Below are 21315 nucleotides of genomic sequence, written 5' to 3'. Positions count from 1 at the left end.
GATTAGTTATGCACATTCTTCATATGTCACTGCATTGTTACTGTTTTGCTCCTAAAAATCTAAATTTTAATTTGTATTATTTTCTTACTATTGTGTAAATATCTTTTGGCTTACAACACTGCCTGAGTCCTTCTGGGCATGCTCTTGATGAAATTCAAGCAAGTCTCAACCGAAACCTGTTTCCATGTCTCTTCTATGCGGTTCCAATATTGGTGCATTCTTTTTGACCCAGTTGGGTATGTATAGAGCTTTTTCTTCAACTCTGCCCAAAAGTATTTCATTGGGTTGAGATCTGGGAACTGTAGGGGCCAATCCATAACCGCTTCTAAGGGCTCTTCTCCACATGCGATTTCCATGTGCGAGTGCGATCCGATAAAAAATCGGATCGCACTCACACCAATGTTAAGCTATGAGGCATTGTCCACTAGCTTAATTTTATACGATACGACTCGTGCTCTCGGTGAAATCGCAGCATGCTGCGATTTGCACTGAGTCTCAGCTCTCGCACCCCATGCAAGCCTATGGGAGCGAGAAAAAAATCAGAATACAGGTGGCATGCGCATGTCATACAGATGGCATACACATGTCACACGGATCCTTGACACCTGCATACAGTGTCGGACTGGCTACCGGAGGAATCTCCAGTAATATCAGTCCTGGCCGCGGTTACATGCACTGAACTCCGGAGCTGTCACCTGAGCTCCGGAGTGCAGCCTGGACTGAACAGCGATCACCGAGTGATTGATTCCCCGGCGATTGCTGTTCAGTTCAGCACAGCTGCAAACAGACTGGGCTGAACTCTGGAGCTCAGGTGACACCTCCGGAGTTCAGTGCAGGTAACTGCGGCCAGGACTGGTATTACTGGAGATTCCTCCGGTAGCCAGTCCTACGCTGCTTGCATAGCACTCACATAGCACTCGCATGACGCTCGCATGTTATACGGATGCTATGTGAGAAAAAAAAAATACCGTACGCAGACCACACGCAGGACACTCGACTCACATTTGTAGCCGAGTATCGCTGTGATTTTTTTTAAACGCAAGTGGAGAAGAGCCCTTATGATGATAATTGTCACGCTGTACTCTAAGATGTACAATAGCAGTACAGCGCAGTAATGTGGGACTGAGAGGATTCCTGAAACTATCTGAGAAGATAGTTAGCTGGTAAACCACTAGGGGGCGTAAAAGTGGAGGAAACGTATGAGCAGGGAATTCCCTAGCAGAGGTAATACTAGTCAAGCCCACCAGATGGCAGTAGAATCGTCAGAAAGCCGTGTCACAACATGAGGTCTAGTAAATACACAAGGGCAAAGTCTAAACGTAGTCAGAGGGAAGCAAATAGTCAGTAACCGGGAAATCAGAGCCTAGAAGCGAGGGGGAGTGGGAAGACAAGACAGAATTAAGGTAAACAGATAAGGAACGAACAGGGAGACAGCGGGAGAGACACTGATGGAAACAGACAACAGAGGAGGTTAACAGGTCAGGTGAACACGGAGGTCAGGAGGGGGCAGGGCAGACAACAGGTCACTCAAGAGCAGAACACAGCAGAGCCAGAAATATCACTGGCGAAGTCCAAGAGAAACAGTGCCATAATAAAGCAGCCTGACCTCCAGAACGAGGCAGGAAGGGTTAACCCCTAACGTGACCAGCATCAGAAGTGAAACTAAAAAAAGGCTCAGCTCCAGCTGAGCCAGGAGTCAATCATGACAATAATGAAGTTGAGGCTTCTTCACCTTTTTTCTGCCCACTATTCCTGACTTGTATAACGTGCATTGCACGATACTTGCACAGATGTCTGTGATCTCATTATTACGAAGCATATGAGCCACCTCCATTGCTGTGTTTCACATGCCAGAACCGGTAGACCTTGTCATGAGCTGACTTCTAAACTCCTATATTTTGCCTGGAAATCCACCTCTTGGCTTTTGAATGGATGGAATGGACTTCATTTCTTATTCTTCCAACAGTCATGGCACTCACATAATACAGTTTCGAAATTTTCTTGTCTGAGAGACCACTATCGATGAACTAGATGATGCTGTTTCTCTTTCTTTCTTCATGGCTGCTCCTCAATTCTAACTAATAACCTTTTGCTTTGGAATCAACCTAACAAAACACTGAGCTATTAGCAAATGTGAGAACAGGTTGTAATTTGTAGTGTGCAGGAATATAACATTTTTTAGAACAGCAGGAACAAAAGCTGTAGAGATACCTAAGTGAGTAGAGCAATATGCACCAACTTTGGGAACTTTTGGAAGAGATCTGGTATCAGATTTAGCTAGACACATGCTTGAATCTGATAGAGAGCATGCCGACAAGGGTTCAGGCAGCGTTGAAAGCCAAAGTTAGATTTACAAAATACTAGCAAAATAATGAAAATTTAAAGTTAGATTTTTAGGAGCATAACAGTAACAATGCAGTGACATAAAAAGAATCTGCATAACTAATCATATGCTAAATTGTTGCTAGTCAAATTTATGTATGAGATAGCTAAGATGATAAAATGAAGGTAGTTTCACACTCAAAGGTGCAGTGAATAGTGAGATATGAAGCCTGAATTTCAAACAGTTCAAAACATTGTTACTCTTTTGTTTGTCACTGTATGCTTACAAAAATGAATACAATCATTGTCATAGTATTTAAAAGACACTGAGCATGTTCTACAACTATTAAATGCAGTGAATAGCAAAGACAATTATGTACCAGAAACACCAGATATAACATCACACCTCAGTAAACAATAAAGGATGTGTATTGGTGGAATTCTTTCTGTAAAAAATGCAAGACCTCCCCAATAACCATATGTTTTAGTTTTGACATAAATATATATTTTTAGCAGTGCAATTGCTAAATACTTATTTCAACCACTTTTTGTGTAGATTAATAATTTTCAGTATTGATCCAGGGGTAATGATGAGAATCCACAGATATAATTAGTACTACAGGTGCACTAACTGAGAGTCATAAGTAGTTAGAGAGTCTAGGTGGAACAGTGACTTATTTCTGAGGAAGAAAAGTGTAAATTTTTGATGAGCATTGACTGGAATCTTTATCTTCTGCAACTCTTGGAGATGTCACCAAACAGCATTATCTCCAAAACTTGTGAGCTTCAGAGAGATGCTACCGGCAGGGGCGCTCTACCAATATTGGATTCCTACCGGAATTGGAGTACTATTTCACTCCAGGACCACAATTTGGGTCTCAGATACCAGTATGAACTTTGAAACTACAGAGATTCTAACTAAAGTTAGTATATTGTGGCATTGGTAATACCCTACATGGCAGTTAGGATCCTATATCAATGTAAATGGGAGATGTACCAGTGTGATTCTCAATGTGAACGCCGCCTTATGAGATGAAGTATTAGCGTCTATAGAGGAGAGCAGCTGCATGTATGGCTCCTGCATTTTGTTAATAAAGATACCATAGAAGAATGGCTGTCCACCCGTATGCTGACTCTGATTACTAAATATTCTATGTAATATTCTATTACCGTTCTAAAAACTCCATTAAAAATGACACAAACTGCAGCATTTATGAATCTAGCCTTAATCACATGCAATATTAGGTTCATGTTGCAAATTAAAGAATCTCAATGAAACATAACACTTACCACATTAAGAACTGTTAAGTATTTCCATTGCCCACCGTATAAGAAAACTCCAGCCGGCTGTTCAGTTGCTGTGACCGTTAAAAGAGAGTAAGTGAGGAAAAAGTACCAGATAAAAACAGAGCCGTGGTACAGAAGGATAGCAGCGGAGGCCATGATCGGGCAATCAAATAAAGAGGCCCAGTGACTAAACTACAGATGTCCCTTGAGCTCTTCTATCTTTACTCGTCTCATGAAGACCGCTGAGGGGCACTGAGCTTTGTTGTGATGAATATATCGGCTTTGGGACAAATAGTTTTGCCTGGGTTGGTTAACACAGCAGCCAAGAAAGTTTACTTCATTCTGAGGATTTTACTGCAGTCTTCAGTGTAAGAATTTCATGAAAGATCAGGGAAGATTAACGTTATATAATTGTGTATGAAACAATTAGGATCTTTGTTTGTTACATGAAAAGATCATTCTTACAATTTTTTAGCCTGAGATTTCTCATTTTGTTGGATAAGGTGGTATTTAATACAGTTCATTCATTTTACAATTTCACAATCCACCTCCGGCAAGCCTGATGTATAAGGTTAGAAGGAATCTTTCATTAGGATCAACTCTCTTAAGAATGTAGGTCATATTGAGCTACATAAAATGATACCTTGATAGCTGTGATCTGAAGTCTTATTCCAGAGAAATTCACATTTTTTTTAATTTGTAAATAAATGGGCCAGACATAGATCTCAGTGAGTATCTGCTTCCAGAGGTTATCTGGCTATCAGTCATTACATGTCTCACACTGGTAACAGCCCCTTTCAAAATAATCTCAGGGGGTAGATTCTCAAGGAGATCTACAGTATGTCCAGCCAATAGATCTTAGCTCATTTACATATTAAGAAAAAATATATTTTTTTCTCTGAAATAAAACATCGGATTGCAGATATCAAGGTATTAATATACTCAACTTTCTATGACCTACATGCTTATATTGACAGCTTAGGAATGTTCATTCTACAGAAATATTTACTTTAATGCAGGTGAAAGTCAACCATCTTTGCATCTGGTGTCATCAATTTAACATTGCTTTGGTTTCATTAATTTTCTTTATTTTTTTTCTGTATTTGTCACTTTTTTTATTCATCATGACTATTTTACACATTGTCTATCTTGCAGTAATCTATTTTACACATTCTTGAATTTTGAGTTAAGGGCAAAAATAAGTTACCAAAATGCAAAAATGATATTTTTTTTGGTCCATTATCAAAACATACTGTATGTATGAAAGAAAACAAGTAATGTAAACTAAAAATTAGATTGTTGCCAACATTTTTGCAACTGAAAATCTGTATTATACCTCTGAAAGGGTTGTTTCTACACCACGTGCACTTATTATACCAGGATTATTCAAATGCGTAGGACAGTTTTAAAAAATGTATGCTACAAATCTACCATGTAAACCTTTGGGGTATGTGTTGACTACATATTTTACAGCTGAGCAAACCCAACGAGGTTTACTAGCGGAAAATGGCAAAAGATGTCATCAGGCTCATAATGTGCACAGAGAAAGCACCATTGTGCCCAATTTGCCTGTCAAAGAAGAATCTTAGGCTCTTATATGTAACTTAATAGATAGTTAAGGCCGCTTTACATGCAACAATATCGCTAGATGACGTTGGGGTCACGGAATTCGTGACGCACATCCGGGCTCGTTAGCGACGTTATTGCGTGTGACACGCAGGAGCGACCATTAACGAGCGATAATAGTCACCATATCATTGATCGTTGACATGCTGTCCAGTTCCAAAATATCATTGCTGTTTCAGGACGCAGGTTGTTCGTCGTTCCTGAGGCAGCACACATCACTATGTGTGACACCGCAGGAACGAGGAACCTTACCGTACCTGCGGCCGCCTGCAATGAGGAAGGAAGGAGGTGGGCGGGATGTTTGTCCCACTCATCTCCGCCCCCTCCGCTTCTATTGGGCGGCCGCTTAGTGACGTCGCTGTGACGCCGAACTAACCGCCCCTTAGCAACGTCGCTAGGCAGGTAAGTAGTGTGACGGGTCAGAGCGATGTTGTGCGCCACGGGCAGCTTTTTAGTGCTTGCTCATCACTACAATATGTGTGTGGGCGAAGTACTTGGAAACCACTGAACCAGAGGCGTAGCTAAGGATTCAGCTCAAAGGGGGCAAAATATCTGAGTGGACCCCTAACTAGGTAACCATATTAACAACTATGGTGGTGCAGCCTAAACATGAGTACAGTGGAACTTCAGCAGATGATCATGCGGTTACTGGAAATTAATCTCAAAACAATGACTGACACTGATATTAACGCTATGTGGTGATCAAAAAGTGGTAGATGCCAGTCCTGCAGGACATACAAGAGATTACAGTGCAGTTATAAATGGTGACTTTCAGCTGACATTTTTACTGATGGAGTCGTTCACTTTTCCTGTCTTTCCCATCGGGCCTAGGCGAACATGACAACTTCTTCCAGACACAACTTGTCTACAGAAATTACAACAAAGTCATATTTGACTTTCTCATATTTCCAGCACGTCTCACTCTCCACCTATTCACAACCTGCACAAATGCCTCATCCTGCTGATACCCCAATGCTGAGCCATTGTTGCCGTATGTGTCCCTTTTATTGCACATCTTGCTGCCCCACATAGAAATGCCACTCTTGTGACCCTTACATAGTAATAATGCCTCCTTTGTGCCCTCTTAATGGTAAGATTCCTCCCTAGAAAATATTAATGTCCTGTATAAGTACCATAAAAAAGTGTCCACATTTTGCTGCTAGAAAGTAATAATAACCGATGTGTGCTTTTTTGACAGTCACAATACTCGGAGAGCCCCTATAAAAAAAAATGGTTCTTAAGTGCCTACTTAATATTTAATAATGTCTCTTCAGTCCCTCCCATGGACAGCCCTCTTATACACAGTATGATGCCCCTACACCTAGCCTATACATAGTATGATGTTTCCATAGCTACCCTATACATGGAATGATACCCTTACACCAAAAATATACACAGTATGATGAGCCTAGAGCTCCCCAAAAACAACAGTCCACACACTGTCAAATAGCCACAGTAGCTACTGCTTTATGGTCTCCATAGTAGCCCCCACTTTGTATAATGGCTTCCATATTAGCCCCCACACTGTATGAGGGCTACAAAATTGCCCCCCCATAGTAGCTTCCACATAGTATAAAGGCCACCCCATTAGTATATGACAAACCCCCACATAAGCTTCGACGTTGTATAAAGGCCACCCTTAATGGCCACCCCTGTATAATGACCCTTCCATTAGTTCCCATTCTGTAAAATGACCTCCCACATTAGTTCCACACTGTATAAGCCCCCCACACTGTACAAGGGCCCACCACACCATTGGTGTAACTAGAGTCCAATGGGCCCCAGGGCAAGATTTGGATCTGGCTCACATATTCCCACCCCTTTGCATGTTGGTCAAATATATAGGCCCATGCAGCTGTCTAAATCCTACAAAGACATATGTCTTGTTTCCCGTCTCCCTTATTATGTAGTAATGTCCCCCATCTTGGTATATATGTCACCCATCCTAGTAAATATTTCCCACATCGTGGCATATATGTTCCCCATCCTCATAGATATGTCCCCCATCCAGATATATATGCCCCCATCCTGATATATATGTCCCCATCCTAGTAAATATGTCCTTCATTCTAGTAAATATGTCCCCATCCTGGTATACAGTATATGTCCCCACCCTGGTATACAGGTCCCCATCCTAGTATATATGTCCTTCATCCTGGTGTATATGTTCCCCATTCTGATGTATATGTCCCTCATGCTGGTGTATATGCCCTCCATCCTGGTAGATATGTCACACATCCTGGTATATATGTCTCCATCATGGTATATATGTACCCATCCTGGGATATATGTCTCCTTACTGGAGCAATCCTGGTTTATATGTCCCCAATCCTTGTATATGTAGTGCCCCATGGGGCAGGTGCATTTAACCTACTCGTCGCCGGGCCATCGACTGTCGCTATCACGGGTGGCCTAGCCCGGCTCCGTTGCCCCAAGGCGTACAGAAGATGGCTGGGGAAGGATGATGGTGCTAGTGGTGAGGTGTTTGTCATGATGCTACCTGTGGTTTGCGGCCAGGGAATGGGCCGCCGCTGCTGTCGCTGTCCTCCGGGGTAGATGGTAGTAGCAGCTAGGGATAGTATCACTCTCCACAGGTAGAGCGGGTCCCGGGGAGGATGATGAGGGAAGTAGTAATGGCGGCACAGAGCGGCAGTATCGGTAATAAAGAGTCAGTCTATGGCTGGGGTTCCAGATTGTTTACTCACTTTAAGTGCTGTGCCGCTCACCCCGGTAATATCGGTCACTTGCTATGATGGGCTCTGTCGAACCCGAATCCCTTTAGAGATCAGCCCGGTTTGGTGTTTGGTGGGTTTCTCCTTGTAACGCCTGTCTGTGGATCCCCTGGCTTGAAGCTACGAGGGGACCCTTGGTTTCAGGAGATGTACTCTTGTCCCTATCTGCAGGTGCCGCGGTTCTGATGTGGAGTCCAGCTTGATGCGAGACCCCGGAACCTCTCTGGCACTGTGCTGTTGGGTGCTGCGTGGTCAGGGAAGCTTGAAACTTTCCCTGTCCAGGCAGATTCTGGAAAACCAACGTGAAGTATGATCTTCCATAGGGTCCTGCTGCCCTGAATGGCATCGGTTCTGAAAGGAGCAGATTCACTCTCCCCAAGGCAACCATGTGAACTTTCTCCTCCTTCCCACCGGAGCACCCAAGGATGTGACTGCTCCCTTTCTCTCCTGCTGGTGAACTCCTCTAGACTGCCTGCCTGAGTGTTACTGGCTCACTAGTTTTGTTAACTGTTGTGTGACTCCAAACTCCCCCTGCTGGCTGCACCTCCCCCCTACAAGGTCCTAAGCTAGTGGGACTGAGGCCCCTGTATGAGGGCATCCTGGAAATGCCACTCTGTCAACGACCCCTTTATTACCTGACCCTAGCCCAGTCCCCAATGGGAGCAGGGCAACCTGGTGTGTATTTGAGTGTGTAAGTGGTGAAACCGGGACTGACCCCTTCAGGATCTGAATTTAGCATTACACCCAAATTTGGGTGCAATACTCTATGGCGACTGAAGCCTCAGGGGGTGCCACATATACATGTCTCCATCCTAGACCCATCCTGGTATATATGTCCCCCATCCTGGTATATATGTCTCCATCTTGGTATCTATTTCACTATTCTAGGCTCCATCCTGGTATATACAGTATGTCCTCCATCTTGTTATATATGTCCACATCCTGGTATATCTTTGTACTGCTCTGCATTTAAAGAAATAAAAAATCATATACTCACCTAATCCAGAGTCCCGATGGGTCCAGGGGGGGGGCAGATCATCTCCCGGTCATTGCACGCACAGAACATCAGAGTCCCAGCACTTTGCGATGACATCATCGCACTGGGGCAGTAACACTCTGTGCGTGCACTATCATCAGTTGTAGTGCAGGATGGTTATGTGTTTCTTAAGGATAGTAACTGCTGAAAATGAAGTGTTCTATGTGGAATAAATGTCAGTTGGTTGTTATTACAGTGTCTTTTATTAAGTTGGGGTTTTCTTACCAATAGCATGGAACTGTTACTTCAGAACTTGAAACAGCATGTCTGTGTCTGCCTCTAGCCCTGCCTCTCTCTCCATAGAATCTTATCAGCACTAACTTCCATTAACTATCTCAGTAAGGAGAAAGTCAGTGTTCACTTGCTTTGATAGGGAAAGATAAGTCCAGTAGGAGAAAGAAGCAGCTTTCTCTGATAAGATATAATAGAAAATTTCTCAATTTTATGTGTACTATTGATTTATGGGGAAAAATAAAAATGAAAGTTACTCTTTAAAAGAAGAATGGTCACCTTCTCTGCCACATATTAAACCTTTTATTTGCTTCAAATCCTTTGAAACCTTTGCTGCAGGTGTAATGGCTGGAGGGAACGGAATTAAAAGTGTCAGTGGTAAGTTCCATTTCTTCCCTTCTTATGATTCTTATGACCTTGCCCATAACTAATGTCTTAAAATCGATATGACAGTAAACTCAACTGTTGCATGAATTGCAGCGAGATATTATATACAAGAAAGAACTTTGCTTTAGGTTTTCAGATATTTATAGAATATTAGATCAAAACTGTTTTTTCACCTGTACACTGATTTCACCCGATGTACAGTATTAATATTACATGCTCTGAAGAATAGTTCAACACTAGCAGCAATGACCATAAAAATAGAGAATACAGCAATGAAAGAAAATCGGTGTCCAGCACAATCTCTTCTATGGTTCTCCAGCAGTAGTGTGATTCCTTCTCCCAACTGCTGTCAGGGCATGCTGAGAATTATATTAAATTGATTACTTTTTAGTTTGTTTAAGGCCTTGTGCACACGTTTAGTATTTTGTTAGTTTTTTACCTCAGTATCTGTAAGTCAAAATCAAAAGTTGAACGATCATAGGAAAAGTGTATTAGAAACATGTGCACAATTTCTGTAATTTAACCACTCCTGGTTTAGGCACTGAGATAAAAAAAAAATCACCAAATACTCAATGTCTGCACTTGACCAAAGGGTATGTACACACAACATCCTTTTCTGGTAGTTTCCACCTGAAAAGTACTAAAAAAGCGCAGAAATTGGCAAAAATAATGAACATACCGGTATATTACCGGTACAGAAATGTCACAAAGACTAGCTGTATATATATTCTCTTTTCTAATTTCTGTTAAAGGGAACCTGTCAGGTGCAATATGTGTGACGCCCTGGCCGGGCCAGGTAGTCACAGATAGGGGAGATGAGGGTATCCTCAGCTCACCTGTTCCTCGGGCTGCCAGTCCTTGCGGGTGCCTGGGATCCACCGGTGAGTCCCATCCGGTTTAGAAATGAATGCAAAAAGGAAGGAAAGGATCCGGCACAAATACCTCTGAATAAAATGTCGAAGCTTTATTGGCAAATATTAAAAAGGTTCCATCCGTGTAAACAAAAGGAGGGAGTTATCCCATGGAAACTTTACGCGTTTCGGACTTCCATATTAAAAGCAAAGAGTCCTTAATCATAAGTAATCCATGTATACCACTCAGCTACTAAAATAGACTAGCTCACTACATGGGCACAGAAGAAAAAGCTGGTCACCACTAATTGCAATCAACTGGCAGTGGGTGTAAACCTTCACACATAATTGCAAGAGATGAACAAGCAAGACAATGCATGGTTAAAAATAAAATCAAAATGCATTTAACACCAAAAAAATATATATATACATATACATCAACAGTAATAAAAAGGGTCAGTGATCCAACCGCTCTAAATAACAGAATCATATGAACATATCAGAAAATATGTCAATGTATATATGAGTGGACAATCAGGTATAAAGACAGCTTATATTGAAACTCGTCATCAGGTGGGCAAAAATCCCAATGAGAATGCATGTGTACGTCACAAAAGAGAATTCCCAATTGTAAGCACAAGATCCCCAAAATATTCACAAATTACATAAAAATGCATATATGAAAAAATATTTATTTATTATCTTATCTTTATTTACTAATGCCCTTATTCTTTTATTATTTTATTTCCTTATTTTCTCATTCTTTTAAAATTACTAATTTATATTTATCCATATATATCTATGTCCATATATGTATACATAGTTAAATAATTGTCCCAAATGGGAGGAATATGTATATCAAGGTACGAATTAATCTCAAACCACATGCATTCCCATTTATATGACATGCCCCCTTAGAATACTTTAAATACTGTCAAAAATTCAGATGTAGCATATACCAATTCAATTCTATATTCAAGGCCAAACCCCAATTTATGTACTCACACATAAAGGGAAAACCTTCTCCTGAAAGTAAGGAAAAACACCAATTAACATCCGCTAATAAGGAATTTCTAAGAAGCCAGAATCAGAAAATATATCGCAGATCCGAGCGGTAATTAAAACCGCCTGGGTATCTTGAATCTAGCCGCAAGATCCATTTAGCCTCAGCCAGCAAAAGAGCCTGAAACCAGTCCCCTCCGCAGGGGGGTCTAGGTACAGATTCCACACCTGTAATCCTCAATGACGAAAAGTCTGCTGAATGACATTCAATATAATGCCTAGTGAGACCAGATAATGAACGCTTTTTAACCAACGCTACATAATTTAAAGAATTACTATCCAGGGCTGCAGAGGGAATCCGAACATGCTCAGAGATCCTAGCTCTCAAAGCTCTTGAGGTGCAACCTACATAATTCTTAACGCATAGTGTGCATGTGGCTACATAAACCACATGTGTCGAGGCATAATTAATGAAGGATCTTATGTTAAAAGAGTTTTCACCATCGATCAAAAGAGATTTGCTATTACCCATAAAGCGACAAAGACCACAACGGTTAGATCCACATTTATATGAGCCAGTAACATTCAACCAGGTTTTATTGGCTCTTTTAGAGGAAAATAAACTGGGAGCCACTAGATTGCCTATAGTACCAGCTCTTCTGGCCACAATATTAACCCCTGAATGAAGAATCCTATCTAAAACAGCATCTTGCCGCAAAAGAGGAATAAAACGCTGAACAATCCGTTTTATTTGAAAAAAGTTGGTGCTAAAGGGGGTAGAAAAAGTAACCCGGTTCTTAGTAGTAGGCATGACTATACGATCCTTCAATAAATCAGATCTACTTCTACCAGCCGCTATAGAGGTCGCGCTATTAAGAGTGCGGTTAGAATACCCTCTCTCACTGAGTCTATGTTTAATATGTGCCGCCTCAGTATTGTAGGATTCTTCTAGTGTACATGCACGCTTCGCTCTTAAAAATTCTCCCACTGGTAAATTAAGCAATGTGTGGGGCATATGACAACTGCCAGCGTGAAGAGAAGTGTTCCAACAAATAGGCTTTCTATAAAGGGAAGAATGTATAACTCCAGATACCGCATCGCCAGACAGCAGGATGTCCAAAAAGGGGGCCGATTTCATGTGTAAATTCATTACAAATCTCAAATTGAGAGAATTAACATTAAAATAGATATTGAGGGCCTCCATGGCCTGCTGGGGGGAATTATGACCATCTACTCTACAAATAAGGATCTGGTCATCTATGTATCTTGCATACCAGAAAATCATATCCAAAAAAGGATTATTATCCACATACACATATTGTTCCTCCCAGTAAGCCATGTAAATATTGGCCAAAGCACATGAAAAACTTGCCCCCATAGGGCAACCAGCTGTCTGGAGAAAAAAGGATCCATTAAATTGAAAAAAATTGTGGGTTAACAAAAAACCAGTGGCCATAAGAATAAACTCCTTGGTAATATCGTCCAAAGGACTGTATTTCTCCAAATGATAATATAGAGCTTGAAGTGCCTCCCTATGTGGTATGCTGGGATACAATGAACTAACATCGCTCGTAATCCAAAAAAAATCATCAGACCATGGTATTTTATCCAAACACTGTTCATATGATTCTGTTATTTAGAGCGGTTGGATCACTGACCCTTTTTATTACTGTTGATGTATATGTATATATATATTTTTTTGGTGTTAAATGCATTTTGATTTTATTTTTAACCATGCATTGTCTTGCTTGTTCATCTCTTGCAATTATGTGTGAAGGTTTACACCCACTGCCAGTTGATTGCAATTAGTGGTGACCAGCTTTTTCTTCTGTGTCCATGTAGTGAGCTAGTCTATTTTAGTAGCTGAGTGGTATACATGGATTACTTATGATTAAGGACTCTTTGCTTTTAATATGGAAGTCCGAAACGCATAAAGTTTCCATGGGATAACTCCCTCTTTTCGTTTACACGGATGGAACCTTTTTAATATTTGCCAATAAAGCTTCGACATTTTATTCAGAGGTATTTGTGCCGGATCCTTTCCTTCCTTTTTGCATTCATTTCTAAACCGGATGGGACTCACCGGTGGATCCCAGGCACCCGCAAGGACTGGCAGCCCGAGGAACAGGTGAGCTGAGGATACCCTCATCTCTACTATTGGTTTCTTGTCCCTTCCTTCGTGCTCCCTGTGACCTCTTGGAGTGGCTGCGCATGTGATACAGATATTTGCATCTTGATCCTGGATTGCGGATTTGTACCTCGTTTCCCTTAACGGATTTCCATTCGGGTTACATTCTAAGGACTTATACCACAAAGCTCTCTTTTTGCACGAATATGGACACTTTGGATTTCTTGGATAATGAGACATGGAAGAAAAGATTGGACGATGTGTTTTCTAACCAACCTTCATCTCATCATATTGAGGAGGACAATCCCCAGGGTAAGGAGATGCATACCTTTTGGGATCTTGAGAAAATATCCATTCAACGCCTTAAAACCTGGTGGGACTCAATGACTTTGAGTAAATATGTAGAGATGCATATGGTTCCCAGGGGCCTGAGAATTAAGAAGTCTCCCACTCACATTTTCTCTGACCAATTCCTGGAGGACTGGAATAAGACACTCTCCACCTGTTCCTCCGATTTGATGAATCTTATTATTAAGGAGGAACAGAAACGTATATTAGAATTGGACACTCAGATCAAAACCATACATGCATTTCTTGTTGATAAGTTTAACCCTATGGAGTTTGATAAATTTAATTTAAGATTGAAAAATGCTATAGATAGGGTAGAATCAGATATTATAGACCTGAAGCAGAATAAATATTGCAGGGATATGAGAGATTATGAATTAAAAACAGGTTTACACCTGGCATTTGACAAACAAGACTAAATCTATTTTGAAAAGACGCAACCAGCAGGCACAGGGTGCAAAAACAGTGTATTTCTCGTCCACTGACAATGAGTCTGCAGATGGGAGTGTAAGTTCATACGAGTCAGGTCGTGGTTTCCATACCTCACGCCCCTCAAAAAACTTAATGGGAGGAAACACAGGATACGACGATGGGGGAGAAAGCATAAACGGAGGGGGAAAGAGATATTATCTTCGGCCCAACAAACGCAGGTATTGGAGGAATTAGGGTGTCATGGTTCCTTGAATATCCCTGTACTTAATTTATCAGCATGCGTTTTAAGTTCCATTCAAATGGAGGTTCTTCAGAAGGGTCTTAATTTTGCCCCCAGTAATCGGGCGGACCTATTTCAGACTTTAAGAGATGTAAATAAGTTTATCAGGAATCTCACCATCAAAAGGCATTTTTCAGATACTGATAATATTGACAATTATGACAGAAGTGACAGGGACGTAAGAGATCCCATTGATACTGTTTCAGTTCAAGTTCCTTTGTTTTTGACTTTGAAAGAACAGATTGCGACTACACAATTGTATGACTTGAGTAACACTTGTTTGAATACTCCCGCCACTCCCCCTTTTGTCACTAAGAATCCGACTTTTTATCCTGTTACCTCTAGAGTTCCTATTATGGATACGTTTCAGGATCTTATAGAGTCCGAGGTAAGAGGTTTACTTTCCAACAAAACCCAAATCCAAAATAATTTATCCCCTTTGGAGAGAGGTGCATTGAGAGATCTAAAGGGTAATGGGCATATCATAATCCGCAAGGCAGACAAAGGGGGTTCAGTAGTAGTGGTGAATAGCACATTGTATGAGAGGGAGATTAATACTATTCTAAGTGATACTTCTACGTATAGACAGCTCTCATGTGACCCCACTTCGGATTTTACCACGAAAATGCATACCTTGTTGTCACGGGGACTAGAATGGGGGGTTTTTAATAAAAAAGTCTTTGAATATCTTCTTGTGGATTCTCCGGTTTGCCCTATATTTCAGGGTCTTCCGAAGATACATAAAGGTATTTCCCCCCCCCCCACTCAGGGCAATAGTTGCCAGCACAGGATCCCTTACCAGTAATCTAAGTGATTGGCTTGACCACTGTATACAACCTCTCATGAAGCGGACTACTGGTTATATAAGGAATACCAAGAGCTTGTTACAGTGTTTGGATAAAATACCATGGTCTGATGATTTTTTTTGGATAACGAGCGATGTTAGTTCATTGTATCCCAGCATACCACATAGGGAGGCACTTCAAGCTCTATATTATCATTTGGAGAAATACAGTCCTTTGGATGATATTACCAAGGAGTTTATTCTTATGGCCACTGGTTTTTTGTTAACCCACAATTTTTTTCAATTTAATGGATCCTTTTTTCTCCAGACAGCTGGTTGCCCTATGGGGGCAAGTTTTTCATGTGCTTTGGCCAATATTTACATGGCTTACTGGGAGGAACAATATGTGTATGTGGACAATAATCCTTTTTTGGATATGATTTTCTGGTATGCAAGATACATAGATGACCAGATCCTTATTTGTAGGGTAGATGGTCATAATTCCCCCCAGCAGGCCATGGAGGCCCTCAATATCTATTTTAATGGTAATTCTCTCAATTTGAGATTTGTAATGAATTTACACATGAAATCGGCCCCCTTTTTGGACATCCTGCTGTCTGGCGATGCGGTATCTGGGGTTATACATTCTTCCCTTTATAGAAAGCCTATTTGTGGGAACACTTCTCTTCACGCTGGCAGTTGTCATATGCCCCCCACATTGCTTAATTTACCAGTGGGAGAATTTTTAAGAGCGAAGCGTGCATGTACACTAGAAGAATCCTACAATACTGAGGCGGCACATATTAAACATAGACTCAGTGAGAGAGGGTATTCTAACCGCACTCTTAATAGAGCGACCTCTATAGCGGCTGGTAGAAGTAGATCTGATTTATTGAAGGATCGTATAGTCATGCCTACTACTATGAACCGGGTTACTTTTTCTACCCCCTTTAGCACCGACTTTTTTCAAATAAAACGGATTGTTCAGCGTTTTATTCCTCTTTTGCGGCAAGATGCTGTTTTAGATAGGATTCTCCATTCAGGGGTTAATATTGTGGCCAGAAGAGCTGGTACTATAGGCAATCTAGTGGCTCCCAGTTTATTTTCCTCTAAAAGAGCCAATAAAACCTGGTTAAATGTTACTGGCTCATATAAATGTGGATCTAACCGTTGTGGTCTTTGTCGCTTTATGGGTAATAGCAAATCTCATTTGATCGATGGTGAAAACTCTTTTAACATAAGATCCTTCATTAATTGTGCCTCGACACATGTGGTTTATGTAGCCACATGCACACTATGCGTTAAGAATTATGTAGGTTGCACCTCAAGAGCTTTGAGAGCTAGGATCTCTGAGCATGTTCAGATTCCCTCTGCAGCCCTGGATAGTAATTCTTTAAATTATGTAGCGTTGGTTAAAAAGCGTTCATTATCTGGTCTCACTAGGCATTATATTGAATGTCATTCAGCAGACTTTTCGTCATTGAGGATTACAGGTGTGGAATCTGTACCTAGACCCCCCCGCGGAGGGGACTGGTTTCAGGCTCTTTTGCTGGCTGAGGCTAAATGGATCTTGCGACTAGATTCAAGATACCCAGGCGGTTTTAATTACCGCTTGGATCTGCGATATATTTTCTGATTCTGGCTTCTTAGAAATTCCTTATTAGCGGATGTTAATTGGTGTTTTTCCTTACTTTCAGGGGAAGGTTTTCCCTTTATGTGTGAGTACATAAATTGGGGTTTGGCCTTGAATATAGAATTGAATTGGTATATGCTACATCTGAATTTTTGACAGTATTTAAAGTATTCTAAGGGGGCATGTCATATAAATGGGAATGCATGTGGTTTGAGATTAATTCGTACCTTGATATACATATTCCTCCCATTTGGGACAATTATTTAACTATGTATACATATATGGACATAGATATATATGGATAAATATAAATTAGTAATTTTAAAAGAATGAGAAAATAAGGAAATAAAATAATAAAAGAATAAGGGCATTAGTGAATAAAGATAAGATAATAAATAAATATTTTTTCATATATGCATTTTTATGTAATTTGTGAATATTTTGGGGATCTTGTGCTTACAATTGGGAATTCTCTTTTGTGACGTACACATGCATTCTCATTGGGATTTTTGCCCACCTGATGACGAGTTTCAATATAAGCTGTCTTTATACCTGATTGTCCACTCATATATACATTGACATATTTTCTGATATGTTCATATGATTCTGTTATTTAGAGCGGTTGGATCACTGACCCTTTTTATTACTGTTGATGTATATGTATATATATATTTTTTGGTGTTAAATGCATTTTGATTTTATTTTTAACCATGCATTGTCTTGCTTGTTCATCTCTTGCAATTATGTGTGAAGGTTTACACCCACTGCCAGTTGATTGCAATTAGTGGTGACCAACTTTTTCTTCTGTGTCCATGTAGTGAGCTAGTCTATTTTAGTAGCTGAGTTGTATACATGGATTACTTATGATTAAGGACTTTTTGCTTTTAATATGGAAGTCCGAAACGCGTAAAGTTTCCATGGGATAACTCCCTCCTTTTGTTTACACGGATGGAACCTTTTTAATATTTGCCAATAAAGCTTCGACATTTTATTCAGAGGTATTTGTGCCGGATCCTTTCCTTCCTTTTTGCATTCAGTCACAGATAGGGCCCCGCATTACACCAGTCCCCTAACAAGGTGACAGCAGCCAAACATTTAAACCCTAGTCACCCCCCTCAGTGCTTGATGGACACACCAGGGGGTGGAGCCAGGCAGTTGGACACGCCCACTGAGGAGTTTGGATGGCCTGAGGCGGGAAAAGACAGTAGTTCAGTTTGAGAGTTCAGTGGAGGAGGTCAGGCCTGAGTAACAGGCCTGTAGCAGACTGATAGGTGCCAGGGTAGGAGCCCGGGTACCTTTGGCTAGGAGGCAGACGGAGGCCTCTGTCTGCAGGAGTCGGGAAGATGGCTCGGCGGAACCGTGGTGGACCGGGACAGGGTAGTGGCCCGCCGGTACCGACCCAGGGAACCGACTCGGAAACTGGAGCACAAAGGGGAGTACTCAGACCCTGAAGCTAGGTCCAGAAGCTACTGGGGCTAGCTAATTAACTGATTGCGGCCAGGACTAAAGGACCTGTCCCACCCAAAGTCCCGACTGAAGGCAACAGCCCAACGAGGGGGATAGAAAGCCACCGCCACGGCATAGAGATCCCACGGGCCAGCGTCTGCGGGCAACCACAAGCCGGGGAGCGGACTCCTGAAGTTGCACGCGCAGGTAGTCCACCATCACAAAACAGGTGCAGGAGAAAGGCAGAGACCACCATCCCTACCCACGGAGGGGTTAACAACTTGCTGCATAACATCTCCCCTGGGTGCCCCGTAACTGCAGCGGTGGTGTCCACCTTCACTACATCCCGTGGGTGGCGTCACAAACTTAAACACGGCTCCGGCCGTACACCTATGTCCCCACACCGCCAACCCCTTTTTGATCGGAGTGACCGCAAGAACCCCGGGTCCGGAGACCCTCAAGCCATCCACTGAAGGTCCGGACCCGAGTGGCTCGGCTGCCGAGCACGGGGCGGCACATATACAACCAGAACCACAAGCAGGTCTGGGTGCATATTTATAATCCCTGCCTATCCGCCCTGTATCTAGTAGCATACAAAGAGAGATCTGTAGAAAAAGTATTTCTAAAGATCTTTTATCATATGCTAATGAGCTTAGGGACTAGTCTCAAGGGTGTTACTTCCCTTGGCTAGTCAGCCCCCTTAGCATGTGAGCATGTCCCTGTATGCGTGCTAACAAGCTAATGAATGCACAGCTTCAGAGGCACGGTCGCTCTCTCACCTCTGCTGCCACCCACATGATAAGAAGTCCAGAAGTCCCCGGACTTCCAGTGTACGCATCCCAGCTTCATACTGGTGTAGTGCGCATGACCGGAAGTCCGGGGATGTTCTAATCGTGTGCACTGGGCCAAAAACCAATGGTGGCAGCAGAGGTGAGAGCAATGTGCCTCTGACATTGCGCATTCATTAGCATGTTAACAAACGCATAGGGGCGTGCTTACATACTAAGGGGGCCAACTAGCCAAAGGAAGAAACGCCCTTGCGACTAGTGGCTGGCCTCATTAGCATATAATGAAGGATCTTTAGAAATACTTTTTCTAAAGATCTCTTTATCTATGCTACTAGACGCTGTGACAATTGAGCAGGGATTAGCAATATGCACCCAGAACTCATGTTTCTGGGTGCATATTGCACCTGACAGGTTTACTTTAACCGCTCAGGCTTTAAAAGATGTGAAGCAGCTAAAAGAAGTGACCGTACCATTCATTAGGCAGCTTCGGCTTGAACACAGTTACTATAATGTACCGTATATGAAATTAAAAAAAAAAAAAACACTAGTGACAAAACTGCTGCAAAAAAACAGCCCAAAAGAAGTCAGTAAAGATTCGTCAAGGAAAACTCTACTGGCGTCTTGCTGAAGCACCCTGTGCTACAAAAACAATGCAGGTTCTCCGGCGTCAAAAATACTCCATTTGCACACATCCTTAGGCCCCCTTCACATGTCCGTGATACATGTGCGTGTTTAGTCCGTTTCCGTATATACCGGAGACACGGCCAAATGTGCACCAATGTTATTTAATGTTTGAGGACACATGTGCGTTTTTCATTAAGGTCCGTGGGTCCGTGTGCGTTCTACGTTTGTGTCTACGTTTTGCACGGATGCATGTCCGTTTTCAGCACGCAACACGCAGCACGGACCTAATGAAAGTCAATGGGTCTGTGCGCACGTCCGAGTGACACGGACGCATCTCTGTTTGCTCCCTGTACGTTTTTTGCTTTTTTCATGTGATGTCGGGCTTTTTTCTTTTTCTGTTTCGTTCTCTCCCTCAGTCCGTCGGTCGGTCGGTCTTTCTCTATGTCTGTCGGTCGGTCTCTCTATCTTATCTGTCCCTCTCGCTGTCTGTCGGTCAGTTTCCCCCCCTCTCTCATACTCACCGTTCCCCGATCTCCGGCGCGGCGCTGCACGGCTGTTCTCTAAACTCCGGCGGCTTTTCCTCTTTTGAAAAAGCCGGCCGCTCATTAAACAATCTCGTATTCCCTGCTTTCCCCGCCCACCGGTAAATGTGATTGGTTGCAGTGAGACACGCCCACACGCTGAGCGACAGCTGTCTAACTGCAACCAATCACAGCCGTCGATGGGCGTGTCACTATGGAGCAGAGAAATAAATAAATAAATAATTTTAAAAAACGGCGTGCGGTTCCCCCCAATTTTAATACCAGCCAGATAGAGCCATACGGCTGCAGGCTGGTATTCTCAGGATGGGGAGCCCCACGTTATGGGGAGCCCCCCAGCCTAACAATATCAGTCAGCAGCCGCCCAGAATTGCCGCATACATTAGATGCGACAGTTCTGGGGCTGTACCCGGCTCTTCCCGATTTGCCCTGGTGCGTTGGCAAATCGGGGTAATAAGGAGTTATTGGAAGCCCATAGCTGCCAATAAGTCCTAGATTAATCATGTCAGGCGTCTCCACGAGATACCCTCCATGATTAATCTGTAAGTGACAGTAAATAAACACACACACCCGAAAAAATCCTTTAGTAGAAATAAAAAACACTAACAAATTCCCTGGTTCAACAATTTAATAAGCCCCAAAAAGCCCTCCATGTCCGGCGTAATCCAGGATGCTGCAGCGTCGCTTCCAGCTCTGCATTGTGGTGACCGAAGCAGGAGCAGACACCGCCGCTCCTGTCACCTCCACGCAGCAAATGAAGACAGCCGCGCGATCAGCTGAGCTGTCACTGAGGTTACCTGGATCCAGCGGTGGATGCAGCGGTGGCCGCGGGTAACCTC

At 42.4% G+C, this 21315-nt stretch overlaps 1 protein-coding gene across 2 annotated transcripts in view; it reads right to left on the bottom strand.

The window, feature by feature from the left end:
- ADTRP (androgen dependent TFPI regulating protein) overlaps positions 1–3870 on the bottom strand; it is a 101458-nt gene extending 97588 nt beyond the window's left edge. For both annotated transcript variants that reach the window (XM_075316451.1, XM_075316453.1), the window contains exon 1: positions 3613–3870. In XM_075316451.1, the coding sequence (XP_075172566.1) occupies positions 3613–3765 (153 nt within the window). In that variant the 5' untranslated portion in view covers positions 3766–3870. The remainder of the gene's footprint in view (positions 1–3612) is intronic.
- Between the last annotated feature and the right edge of the window lie 17445 nt (positions 3871–21315).

The sequence above is a fragment of the Anomaloglossus baeobatrachus genome, chromosome 6 (genome assembly GCF_048569485.1).
Source record: "Anomaloglossus baeobatrachus isolate aAnoBae1 chromosome 6, aAnoBae1.hap1, whole genome shotgun sequence".
Taxonomy (NCBI): domain Eukaryota; kingdom Metazoa; phylum Chordata; class Amphibia; order Anura; family Aromobatidae; genus Anomaloglossus; species Anomaloglossus baeobatrachus.
Note: the sequence above shows the minus strand (reverse complement) of the source record. Positions and strands in the feature narration are given on the sequence as shown.